This window comes from Pyrgilauda ruficollis, unplaced genomic scaffold (assembly GCF_017590135.1).
Source record: "Pyrgilauda ruficollis isolate IOZ18807 unplaced genomic scaffold, ASM1759013v1 scaffold4, whole genome shotgun sequence".
Classification (NCBI taxonomy): domain Eukaryota; kingdom Metazoa; phylum Chordata; class Aves; order Passeriformes; family Passeridae; genus Pyrgilauda; species Pyrgilauda ruficollis.
The window spans coordinates 4,520,063-4,533,511 of NW_024525489.1; the positions used below are offsets into that span (position 1 = coordinate 4,520,063).

The 13,449-nt window shown below is 35.6% G+C and overlaps 1 protein-coding gene across 5 annotated transcripts in view; it reads left to right on the plus strand.

Moving 5' to 3' along the window:
- UBR2 (ubiquitin protein ligase E3 component n-recognin 2) overlaps positions 1–13,449 on the plus strand; it is a 57,860-nt gene that overhangs the window by 33,946 nt on the left and 10,465 nt on the right. For 4 of the 5 annotated variants that reach the window (XM_041477316.1, XM_041477319.1, XM_041477315.1 and 1 more), the window contains exons 24-38: positions 408–456; positions 881–1,035; positions 2,944–3,046; positions 3,828–3,937; positions 4,137–4,217; positions 4,965–5,146; positions 5,811–6,010; positions 6,880–6,973; positions 8,446–8,607; positions 8,942–9,039; positions 9,276–9,348; positions 10,220–10,368; positions 10,458–10,513; positions 10,947–11,043; positions 13,377–13,444. In XM_041477316.1, coding sequence (XP_041333250.1) covers positions 408–456; positions 881–1,035; positions 2,944–3,046; positions 3,828–3,937; positions 4,137–4,217; positions 4,965–5,146; positions 5,811–6,010; positions 6,880–6,973; positions 8,446–8,607; positions 8,942–9,039; positions 9,276–9,348; positions 10,220–10,368; positions 10,458–10,513; positions 10,947–11,043; positions 13,377–13,444 — 1,677 coding nt within the window. Of the gene's footprint in view, positions 1–407; positions 457–880; positions 1,036–2,943; positions 3,047–3,827; positions 3,938–4,136; positions 4,218–4,964; positions 5,147–5,810; positions 6,011–6,879; positions 6,974–8,445; positions 8,608–8,941; positions 9,040–9,275; positions 9,349–10,219; positions 10,369–10,457; positions 10,514–10,946; positions 11,044–13,376; positions 13,445–13,449 lie in introns of those variants that run through there. The other variant, XR_005955960.1, reaches the window with a different exon arrangement.

Sequence of the window (13,449 nt, forward strand, 5' to 3'; positions counted from 1 at the left end):
AGTGAATTCTGTGCCACTGGATCCTGTGTCCTATACAGAGATGTTGAAATCAGTGGGCATTCAGGAGCTTGTCTGTGGGTTCCCTTGCATCTTATTTTACTGAAAATATTTAAAACAATCTGTATTTTCTATTACCTTTATAGAAACTGCCGTTCTAGGTCAAATTTGCCTTACAGTTTTATGCTAGGAAAAGAATCAAGGCTGGCTCAAGAGGAAAGATTAGTTTTGAAGTTGCGTGCCCTACTTTATAAGTAGAACATAAGACAAACTGAAAAGACATGGAAGCTTTCATGTTTATTTAAGGCTGGGAAAAAACAGTAACAATGTAGTAAAGCGTGAATGCTTTTTTTATTAGTTTTATATTGGTACAGATTTTGAGTAATGCTGGCATTGTTCTTCTATTTCAGGCAGAGGAAGCACAGAGAAAACTGAAAAGACAGAACAGAGAAGATACAGGTATTTATTTTTGAGAAGAGATGGGAGAAGAGGGAATCACATGTCAAGATGTGTATTGCCCTGACATTTATACCAACTAACAGCCTATTCCAGGGCTAGGGTGGTTAGAAATGAAGCAGTTTCCCTTATGTCTCCCTGGCTATAGTCAGGGATCTGATTTGTCATGGAACCAGCCTTCTGAAGAGCTTACTCCTTTGGCTTTCCTGTTACACACAAGCCATGTTGAATGGTGCAGCCTGTATTGGTAGCACTGTTTATCAAGCAGCTGTGTTCTGCCTGAGGACCACAGAAGGGTTTTGGTTGGAAGAAAGCATAAAGGTCATCTGGTTCCACCCCCTGCCTTGGGTTGCGCTATTAAATGAGGCATTTCAGTTGGGTGTTGCAAGTTTTGGAGAAATGTCAAACACGCCAGTTTCCCTTTCAGCACTTCCACCGCCAGCTCTTCCTCCTTTCTGCCCACTTTTTGCCAGCCTGGTGAACATCCTGCAATCTGATGTCATGCTGTGCATTATGGGAACTATACTGCAATGGGCAGTGGAACACAACGGCTATGCCTGGTCTGAGTCCATGCTGCAAAGGGTAGGGGTTTTTCATTTAAACCAATGCTTATGCTAATGGAGGAATGTTCATTAGAGTGTTTTAACATGATTTTATAGATTTGTGTTGTTTACTCAGTGTCTGAAATATCCAGAATACTGTGAATGAGAAATAAGTGGTATTTCCTGATATGGAAAACAAGGGAAACCCCTCTGCCTCTTGCTGCAATTTATTTTTATAAGTGAATGGAAGACCCAGGTAAATTTCTAATGGGATGCACATGAGATGCACATGAGATGACACTTCTGCTTGAATCAATGACAATAATGTTTTTTGTGGTGGAGAACTCATTAATCTGAGTTGTTCCATGTTAAGCAGCCAGTGATTTTTTTTCTTGATGTTCTTTGGCTCATTTTCAGTTTAGGCTAAATCATTTTAGGAAAAAACCATGAAAAGAATTTTCTACTTGAAAATGTATCCACTCTGGAAAACTTAACTGAGCTGTTTGTACCTTGCAATTTATAATGATCTTTAGAAACCTGGAGGGTTGTTGTAGATTCTGGCATCACGATTGACATTTTCTGAGGTGTGCAGAGATGAGTAGTTAACTGCCATCCAGGAACTGTTTATAGTGGGTAGGGTTGTTGGTTTAAGGTCCAACTCCAAACTTTTTAAAAATATTGATGGATTTTTAAATAACATTTGGCAATGAAACTGAATATTAATTTTTTGACATCCAGTCTTATTGAAGGTATATTACCTTTTACAGCTAAATTTAAATTAACATAAGCAGTTCTGTATAACAGAAAAAAAGCTGAAAATGGAACGATATATTTGTATTATAAATCTCAACAATGTAGGTACATTTAGGTAATGTAAGAATGCTAGGTTTTGGAGCAACTTTGAATAAAATAAGTTGATTAGTTTTTTTTTTTTTGACTGAACTAAAATTCAGCCATTCTCAAAACTGTGAAATTCATTAGGGACCTATCACTTGCTCAGAAACTTGTGGCATTTCTCGGTGATGGTGTCATGCAGTTGTGCTGCAGTTTTCACAAGTCAACCACTTTTGTCTTGGAAGCACTTGGAAAGGTGGATATGAGACATCTGCAAGAGATGGCCCATACCTAGTGAGATCTTGTTCAATAGATGTGATTGACTGAGGAGAAATTAACTGTTTATTAAAACAAATTTTAAAAACTTCAAGACTCTCATCAGGTTTTGCCACTTTTTCTGTACATACGTGGTCTGTTGCATTCCAGTTGTGTTACAAATTTTCAGGTGATTATCCTTTCCTTACATGGGTGTCAGTGTTGATTCCAGGCATCAGTAAACCTTTGTGTCTGGAGCATCCTGCCAATTTGTATGGGGTTGTGAAATGGCTGATGCAACATGACTGAGTTTGCCCCTAAGAATGAAGTATCTCGGCTTCAAAATGCCATTCAGACTATTATAGTGCTAAATAGGGTAATTACATTTTTTAAGTTCAAGGAGATTACAGCTCTTCACTGGCCTGAAAATTAACATTATTTTAAAATGTGTTTCTAGAGAGAACAAATTTAACTTAAAACTTTTAAATTTTTGTTGCTAAACTTTGTGTATAAAAAGGACTTAAAGTCTGCTTCGTGTTTCTTCTGTCCTGAGACTTGCAATAGTAACATGCAGTGGGTAGGGAGAAAGATTAGAAGTACTGACTCCTCACTCACTAGTCAGGACAGCAAACAGAAAGAGGCAATTATTTAATATGTATTTTATGTGGTTTCAAACAAACACTGTTGCTTCTGTGTAATGTAGCTTTGGAATTCTGTAATACAGAAATAACTTCAAATATATTCATAATATATAGTTGTGTTACTTGACTTTCCTGTTTCTTAATGAATTACTTAAACTATGTAACAAAATTATATGAATTATGTAAGAAAATAACTAAAATTTCTTAATTTTACCTAGGTTTTGCATTTGATTGGAATGGCACTACAAGAAGAAAAACAACATCTGGAGAATCTCAGCGAGGAGAATGTTGTAACATTTACCTTCACTCAAAAAATATCAAGTATGCCTTTCTTTTCAAACGTATAGCAAATTTGAAATAACTGAAAATGCCAGGATCTCATATTTTATTCTTCTGAAACTGTATTTACCAGAAGAATGTATTTGTTATACATCAAAATGTTATCAAGTTGACTATAGATAAATGCTTTCTACTTGTGTAGATTCTGTGATGATACGATACTAAAGGCATTTTCTAGAGGAGAAATTCAGAAGTTGAATAATTCCCTCTAGATCTGATTCTTAATATCTTTAATAAATATCTTAATATCTTAACTATATATTAATATATATTAAATATATTAATGTTTTAATGTATTTATATTGATATTTTAATATATTTAATAAAGATATCTCAATAAAGATTGCTGCATGTGATCAGATGCAATTGCGAAAATCATAGTTGCTTTCTTATAGTCTTTTAATCTTGTCTTTCCTTTGTATCGTCTGACTAATGTCTCTAGTTTTCCTAACACATGAAAGTTTCATTTAAAGTAGTGGGAAGTATAATATTGGAGGTTCCCAAAATGAAAACAGCCTGGGAGCACATCCAGTGCATTTATTTTGTAAGAAAATACAGTCAGTGAGCAAAACTTTTCAGGATTTAGAAGTTACTCCTGAAAAGGTTTGCAGTGGGAGAGAATTAAAAATTACATATTGTGTCTGTTTGTTGAAGGAATTCTGCAGTTGCTGAACAAGCATTGGGATTTCTTGTTTTTAATGTTAGTGAGTGATTAATTTGCCAGTAAAGGTATAATCAGTTCTCATTGTAATTTTTCTCTCAGAACCAGGAGAAGCACCCAGTAACTCCCCTAGCATACTAGCTATGCTGGAAACACTGCAAAATGCACCTCATCTGGAGGTGCACAAGGACATGATCAGATGGATATTGAAGGTAAATATATTTTATATTACCACTGAAAATCTTGGAAATGAGATTTTTGAAGTTTTCCTAATTACATTGGGATGATTTCCTTATTTCCCAGTTTTGCTCTTACGGATTCCAATACTGCACATTGTATAGTCAGTATTATAGTATTTGCAGTTGTATTCTCATGACCCAAATGAATTAAAGGCTTTTTTTTTCCTTACAGACCTTTAATGCTATTAAAAAGCTAAGAGAAAGCTCTTCTTCAAGTCCCGTGGTTGAGACAGAAGGAAATATTATGGAGGAGGTAAAAGCAATCTGTAAGAGCTGATCTAGAACAGGTCTGGGTGGTGACTAGCAAAGGATTATATTTCTAATTATAGCTCTAAATCAAACATGGAAAACATTGGTGACTTGTGAAAATCTGTCTCACAGTTTATAGATCAAACTCATTTGTTTGAAGAACCTATTGGTAAAGTCCCCAAGCTGTGTTTCTTTGTTTCATATATCGTCATCTCCAAATCTTCTGCAATTCTACTCCATTGAATTGTGTGCAGTACAGTCACAGCATTAAATGTTTTTGTTGTTCCCATAATTTCAGACTCCATGGAAAGTTGCTAAAAGAAATGGTTGTCCATATATTTTTACCATGCAGGTCATTCCAGAAAAACTCAGCTGATGTGTGTAACTGGACATGACATTCTAGGTACTGCACACAGACCTTGAAGGATTGCAGCTGCTGGGGAGGGAGAGCAGCACTAGAGATGAGACCTGTCACTCTCTTACCCTTCTATCTTAGGAGTGCTTAAAGGGAAGAGAAATACAAATGTAGTTAAAGGTTGAGGGGAAGAAGTTCCCCTTCTAGATCTGCAATTCTGCCTGGCATTGAACACAAGCTAAAGAAAAGAGGCCACAAATTGGTAGACTTTTCTTTTGTCTTTTATGAGAATTTCATTGTTTGGAGGTTAGTAGAAGTTAGACATGGCAGTAGCTAAAATAAATAATCTGTTGTAACAAGACTTTAAAAATGACTGAGTGAACAATACAATTTCAGAGTTCACGTGATAAAGACAAAGCTGAGAGGAAGCGAAAAGCTGAGATTGCCAGACTGCGCAGGGAAAAGATCATGGCCCAGATGTCTGAGATGCAACGGCACTTCATTAATGAAAACAAAGAGCTCTTTCAGCAGACTCTGGAGGAGCTGGATACTTCAACCTCCGGAGTCCATGAAAATAGGTAAAGGCATCTTGTTTAAATTTTTTCTCATTAATGGCTACATCAGATTGTCCTATTATTACCACTTTAAAAAGCTCTTTTTGTCGATCTTGATGGAGAAATCTTCGTTAGTTTCTGAGACAAAAAAACAGCAGTAAATGGAATGCTTCCCTCCCCCTCTCTGTCAGAATTGTGGGATAAATATAAACAGGCAAATAGTTTTTTGTACAAAATCACCCAGTAAATTATTAATAATGCTGAAGAGACTGTGCTATTAAACATAGTTAATTGGAAATAGCTGATTATGTGTCTGTTGAAGATCTGGAAGAAAATCTGTGTGGTAATTTGAAATATGAATTAGAGAATGCTAATGATTTTTTGGGGAAGTGGAGAGTGTTTTCAAAATTCATGTCATACACTTAAGGGATGGTGATGATGGAGGGCTGCAGATTCAGTTTCTGTATTAAACTGGAGTGGGTTATGCTATTGGGAGGGTTATGAATTTTTTTTGGAAAATACATGCTACTTCTGGACACGTAGGAATTGTTATTTAAATGCCAAAGTTTTTTTTTTGGCAGGGAGCATTTATCATAAATTTAAGAAACTCACTAAGCACACGTAAGTCGTGATCTGAATTATAAGGTTTTTCAAATAATATGCTCACTAATATTTTTAAATATTCTAGCCCTGTAATTTCGGATGCAAAACTCACAGCCTTGGGTCCAGAGCAAACCAGAGTAGCTGAACCCAGACAGGTTGTTATGTGTATATTGTGTCAGGAGGAGCAAGAAGTTAAAGTGGACAGCAGGGCTATGGTCTTGGCAGCATTTATTCAACGATCAACTGTGTTGTCTAAAAATAGAAACAAAATTACTCCAGACCCTGGTAAGTACTGGTCATAGTTGTCTTAAATATTAAAGAGTGTTGTGGTTACTGTGACAACAACATTTTTTCATCTGAGACAGTGACATAGTCTTCTTACATTAACTGTTTGTGAATGGCTTCATTGTAATCAGTGGCAAAACTCCCATATTTTTGGTGAGGTAGAAATGTGTGTGCTGAATAATGTAAATCACTTTGAAGCATGAGCTCAATGTTCTACCATTCATTTGTGACAAATTATTTATAACTGTTGAAAAAACCCTGAAAATCAGAGGTGTTTGTTCTTAAACCATGCCTGTAACATCAGAGAGAGGAGGTGTTAATGTAGTGCTTTAAAAGCAGAAGATGTACATTTTCTTCCTCTCAGTTACATCATCTGAAGTGCCTCTTAGTGATAATAAAAAAATCTTGGATTTAGGTACTTTGTGAAACAGATCAGTGAGCAAGGGCATTGTTACAAAGGTTTCTCTGGGTTCTGTACGTGTAAACAAATAGAAATTTTTGCACTGAACTGTTTTGCACTCTCACTCTGGAGATTAATGTCCTTGAACTCATTGTTTGATGGTGCTGAATCAGCAGCACTGCAGGTTGATCTTGGTGACTTGTACCAGGGCCCAGCACCTCTGAAAGCTTGGTTTGAAGCATTTAAGTACAGTACATACACCAAAACCAAAGTAAAGTGATACTTATAAATAATTTAAACAGTTTAGGCTGTTATGGATTAGTAATGTGTTTTATGCTTATTCAAATGAACTACACTTCTGTGATAAAGTTAAATAAAAATGCAAAGGTGGCAACATTAATCTGCCATGAAGTCTTTTGATAAATGTTTATTTCAAAGTTGTTTGGTTTTTTTTTTCTTTTAAATACAGAAAAGTATGACCCCTTATTCATGCACCCAGATCTGTCATGTGGAACACATACGGGTAGCTGTGGACATATTATGCATGCTCATTGTTGGCAAAGGTAAAAGGCTATATTTAAGTTTTTACTTCAAATAACATGTTATGTTTTCAGTTTGCCTAATGGCACTAATTTTAATGGCAAAATTCCTACCATGTAGTAAACTTGAAAAGAAATTTCAGGAAGTGATTAAAACAGCTTTCTGTTAGATAAAAAGGAGTAGAAATCAAATGCTGTAAACTTACTGAAAATAATTTTCATCTACTGATAGCTTGGTAGAGTCCAAAGCCATGCATGGCAGCTTTCATTCCCTTTCCTTGTTTATCCTGATGCATAATTCCCTGTGGTGCACATATATCTGGAGCTCAGATTTCTTTGGGTTTTTTTGTTGTTCACTGCTAGGCATGCTTTTGCTGCTGCTTCTGCTCTCTACTGAGGTTTTAAATAAGAGTGCACCCCTTGCACTCTTAATTCCTCCAACAGATTTAATTTGAAGTAGAAACATTGGTGACCTAGTTCATCTTCAACATAAACCAAAGTTTATCCTTTGTTTCTTAGCATTTTAGTAAAGCCTTTTGCAGTTATTTTTTTGTTCTTTGACTTTTGGAGGCATATAAACATGCTTAGTGCTGTGTGGTGCTAATGCCACATGACAAATTCAAACCATTCATACCTCTGACTTTGATTGGGCCCTTGCTTTGCTCCTTGGCATGGCTTCTGAAATGCCTAATTTCAGATTCTGCCTTGTGTATGAAGAGTGTTAGGAACGGAGCTTCTGTGGCTATTACCACACACAGATTTCATTTATGGTCTTTGATGTCACTGCTCACTGAAGGTTTTTAATCTTCTCGTATAGTTCGTGTACAGTCCTTTGTGGTTGCCATAATCTCCTGGAAATGCCCTTAGGTGCCTGTATTGAGATCATCTTGGGGTCATCACTGGACTTGCTTTAAACCACATCAGAGTCTTCTGGAATAGCAGTTACATTTAGCAAAGCAGTGAATTCAGTTATTTTTTCACAGAGGGTTTAGCCAACAGTTTTTTTGGCTGCTGCTGTTTTGGTTGTGGCCTGTAATAGAAAACATCCAATAATGCTCATGGCATCTTCCTAAAAAATTTATGTAAAAATGAGTTGGGTTTTCTGATTTGGTTCATGGGTTTTTAAATTGTTTTTGTTTGTTTGTTTCTTAGTGGTTTTTGTTTGTTTGGGGGCCTTTGTTTGCTTGTGGTGTTTTGTTTTGTTTGGGTTTTTTGTTTATTGGTTTGGTTTGGTTTTGGTTTTTTTAATGCTTCAACTTCTCTCTGCCTCATCCACTTTTTTCCTAAATGTACAGCCCAGTGAACTTCAGCACTTTGGTAGATTTTGGCAGCCAAAAAAGCACTAGTACTTTATCAGTCAGAGGGTAGAGATTTTTCCTTCTGGTAATGATCTTATCTATATTTCAGGAAAGGTAAAACTGTGTCTTCCTGAGAATTTTTTAATTTCTATATTCAAGTAATAATAATTTGCCACTAATGTCTTCTCTTTTCTAAAGGTATTTTGATGCAGTCCAAGCAAAAGAGCAACGAAGACAACAAAGATTACGAGTACACACAAGTTATGATGTAGAAAATGGTGAATTCCTTTGCCCACTTTGTGAATGCTTGAGCAACACTGTTATTCCTCTGCTTCCTCCACCAAGAGTTTTGTTTAACAGGTCAGTTTGGTTTATAAATGTCCTCAATAAATGTAAAAAAACAAGATGCCAAACCAGCTACGCCCCAGAAGATCTTCCTGAATGTTTGTTGTCTTCTGTTCTGATAAACTCAAGTGGATTGCCTGTCTTCTTATTTTGGTTTTTGGATTTTACTTTGTTATTGTATATTAGGAAAGCACAGGACCTACAGAAAAAGAACTGAATGTAGAAAAATGCATGGGCAGCAGAGAAAAAACCCATTGAGAAACAGATGGATGATGTTGGAATGCCTATGAAATAACTAATTCTGTCTTACAGATTGTTTTAACAGTTTTTTGGGGTTTTTTTTTGACAGGTTAGACTTTTCAAGCCAACCAAACCTAACTCAGTGGATCAAAACAGTATCCCAGCAAGTAAAAGCCCTGCATTTACTTCGAAATGAAGACTGTGCAAGTAAGTCTGAAGAAATCTGTATGTTTGTATGTGAAAATGTTATAATACTCATGGAAGAGGCCAAGCACTTTGGTTCTGCCACAATGGACTAGAGAGAAGATGGCATAAGTGGCAAGAAGAGCTTGGGATTTCAGTTTCTAGTGATGGAATTTCAGATTCTGCTTCTACATCTTTCTGTAATGTAGAAATTACGTATAGGTGAATAATCAGTGATTTATTACTTTTTGTTTGTATAGGCCATTCTGGTCATTCAGAAAAAATGGATCAGCTACAATTACCTGAAGGATTTAGACCCGATTTCAAACTGAAGTATGTATTTACATATTAACAAATCATTAAAAATTCATCATAAAATCATAGCTTGAAAATAAAACGTAACTTCTGTGCTAGAAGGTCTCAATAATTAGGGCAAATACATGAATTTTGCTTTAATTACAAAAGTTAATATTATTATGATGATGACATTGAAGTCCATCCCAGAAGCCCTAAGTAATTGAGTAGAATTTCAGACGTGAATGTGCTAAGTCATTGTGCAGAAACATGCTACAGTTACATAAATTATAGCATGAGGATTAAGTTTTGTACTACTTGTAGCTGGATGAAGGATTCATCATTATAGCCAGCACAAAATGTAAAAAATGAAGGAAGACTATAAAATGGAGCGAATGTTAATATGTAATTTGTCTGTAAAGGTGTATATAAAAGGTGTATATGTAAAGGTGCCTGTTAATAATATGTAATTTCATCTGTAAAGGTGTGTTTGTATTTGGTTGCACACTCTCTTCGCTTCAAGAGAAAGTAACAAAACTTGTTACATGGTGCGCACCTTGGTCTGCCAGCTGCACACAAAATGCAGGACTCTCATCCCAGCTGATGACAGATTTAGCTTTCAGTCACACACAGTTCTTGTAATTTAGCCTTGATTTTATTGTGTTTGAAGACTAGATATTCTTAACAATAAAAATGAGATTGCTTCCAAACAAAAAAATCAAAGAATAATTGGGGATCTGTCGCAAAAATTTGAGGTTACAGAATACCAGATCCAAAGAAGAATATTGGAGTTGTCACTTCAATTTTAAAACTCCAGTTGTTCATCTGTGGGGTGAATGCTTATCATTAGAGGTACCATGCTGCCAGTGGAGGAAAGAATGAATTAGTAATATTGTTTTCTTTGTTTCAGGAATCCTTATTCTGAGAGCATAAAAGAGATGCTGACAACTTTTGGTACGGCAACTTACAAAGTAGGCTTGAAAGTTCATCCAAATGAGGAAGACCCACGTGTACCTATCATGTGCTGGGGCAGCTGTGCTTACACAATACAGACCATTGGTACTGATCTGTTAATTTGGCTCCTTTATAGGAGATTTTCAGAATTTGCTTAAACTCACAACAATGAATTTTTGTGGGTTTTTTTCCAGAACGAATTTTAGCTGATGAAGATAAGCCATTATTTGGTCATTTACCTTGTCGACAGGTAAGGAACAAGAAGCAATTCCTCTCTGAATTGGTGGAAAAAAGAGAGACTTCTGCTTCATTAGTGAGGAATATCTACATTTTAATTATGGTTATTGGATAGTTTTATTTGTTGGACCCTATTGTTTAGTTGATCTGTATCTGATCATTAAACTATTTAAAAACCACATCTAGCAAAACTGTTACCTTTTTTTTCCAATAAATACATAATTTATCAAGGCTGCAGTTTCTCATGGTAACAGTCAAAATAAGAATGCCAAAAGGAACTTGCATATTTGCATAGACATAAGTATCTGTCATATACTTACACAATCATACTGCCCCCATAAGCTGCAGTTGAGAGGCCTGAGAAAAATGCTATTAAGTCAAAAGACTTCTTCACATTGAGGAATTTCATTAACTGTGGCAGTGTCTCTTTTTCTTTATTTTTACAGGATGACTGCCTTACATCGTTAACAAGATTTGCAGCAGCTCACTGGACAGTTTCATCTCTTTCAGCAGTACAGGGTCACTTTTGTACTCTATTAGCATGTAAGTTTGCCACCTTACACCAGGTTTTTTTGTGAAGAGATATGAGTGCTTTCAGGATGACTGTTAGTATTGATTAGAAGATTATTTTATGTAGTGTTATTAAGTGATAAACCAAGAGCTGCTATTTCCACCTATATGTGTTGTGTCAAGAAAAAAGACATTGTTTTGGACTGCAATTCCAAGAGAAGCACGGATATTTTGCTGTGAAGAAGTTCTGTTGATTCCTCATTAGAGAAAGATACCTAGGGCAAATGAGAAGGAAATGTGGTCCTTCACAAAAATAATCCACTGGAGCTTTAAACATGAAGAAACTAAGATTAATGTAGTGTGGAAAGGATATTTGCAGAAGTCTGTAATAAATCTGCAAACTTCTCTGTCTTTGAAAAGTAGGATCTCTTGATCCTACAGGACTTACTATGTAAAGTCATATGTTAATTGAGAATTTTAATGAGAACAGCCAAAATGTTCCAAGCTTGAAGCATTAGTAGATACAGATGAAGAGTGTGAAGTTCAGTCTACTGAAGTAATTGCCCATGAGAGGACAGTTCTGAAAGGATATTATAAAATGGGATAACTTTAATATCTCCAGTCAATAGAGCAGAGAAACTTCTTAAATGCATTGATATAGTGGAATTACTAGTAGATGGAAACCAGCTACTTCAGCAAACATTTGGCAGCTTTATGGGGAAAGACTTAATTGACATCACTTTGTAGCAGTAATGGTTAAGCTGTTTTCCATGTGAAGCAGAAGAGAAAACGCTGCTTGCTGTTTGATGGGAGCTTTGCAATATATGGTGTTCTGAGTGTTTTGGGTTTTCTTGAAAACTTGAATCAATATTTCTTCAAAGCTCTCCTTCCTTCCAACTGACAGAAGCAACTGTACTGCTTTTATTCTTATGAAGGAAAAGTTTCTGCTATTTTATTTTTTCAGGCTTGGGATAATGAAAATTATGAGCCTTTGATCTGTCTGTATTCTGTAAACAATACATAAAGATGACTTATTGAAAATAAGTTCAGTGTTGGAAGTCCCTTGCTCTGGTCATGTTTTTGATACAGACATTTTTCACACTTTTGGGTTGAGTTCCATGGCTATATACTGACAAAAAGAAAAGCATTTGAAATCTGAGTCGTGGTGAAATGTTTGCTAATAGAAATAGCTTCCAACTGTCACATGTCTTCAGCTCTCAATTTTTTTGGCCAGCAAGGCAGCAGTCTTCAACTGAAGTATTTTTAAGTTGTCATGATGAGGGTATTTTTTAATCTATTAGTGTTTTTAAACTTGGCAGCTTAATACTTATAGCTGCATTGTAAAATATACTCAGAGCTGCAGCTTTATTACAAATCAGATTTTACTGCTTGGAGTAAAGAAGTAAGCAGCTGTTCCTTGATTGTTACTTAAAATATCTTGTGGCATTTTTCAAAACACTGAATTTGTGTTTGCTTTTAAATGAAGGTGCTTAGAATTCATTAAGTGTGTGAATTTCTATTGTCAGCTGGAGTACTTTGGTTAACACTTTGTGGTTACTGTAAATACTACAGAGAGGTAGAGACCAGCACCTAGCTCTACCTTAATTAAAGTGATGAATTCAAGAGACTGAAGCAATGAATTTTTGAGTCAGTAAGACAAATGATTTATATAAGGCACGTTCAGACAGTGGTTGTGAAGTTAAGCAAATTGCAGTTTTATTTGAGCAGCTGTCCAAGAGACAATGATCAGTGTTCCTGTTTAGTCACTGTTGTTTTATTTTAATACAATAAAGTAAGAAAGACTCTTTTCCAATAATGCCGAACAGTTCTTGAAATGACTGTTAAAAAAACAGGTACATGTGCGTTGTGTTTGGTGCCTCATGTATGGAGACGCGAGCTCTGACTCCATGTTTTCAGAAGGCTGGTTTATTGTATTGTGATATATTAAAATACTGCATTAAAACTATATTAAAAGAATAAAGAGAAAAGATTCATCAGAAGGCTAGAAAGAACAAGAATAGAATGCATAACAAAATCTTGTGACTGCTCACAGCCTTGGCACAGGTGGCTGTGATTGGTCATCAATGGAAAACAATCCACATGGACCAATCACAGATGCACCTGTTGCATTCCACAGCAGCAGATAGTTATTGTTTACATTTCTCTCCTGAAGCTCCTCAGCTTCCCAGGAGGGAAAAATCCTAGCAAAAGATTTTTCATAAAATATCATAACTACACATGTGTATTTTAAGTTCTTTAAGCATGTAAATGAAGGAGATGGCTCTCATTTTTTAACTAAAGTACGCTAAAATATTTTCATGTATAAATGTTCAATTAATGTTTTTTTTTCTCTCCAAAATACTTAGCACTGGTGCCTAATGAAAAAAATGGGAATCTTCCTTGCATACTTGATATTGACATGTTTCATTTATTGGTAAG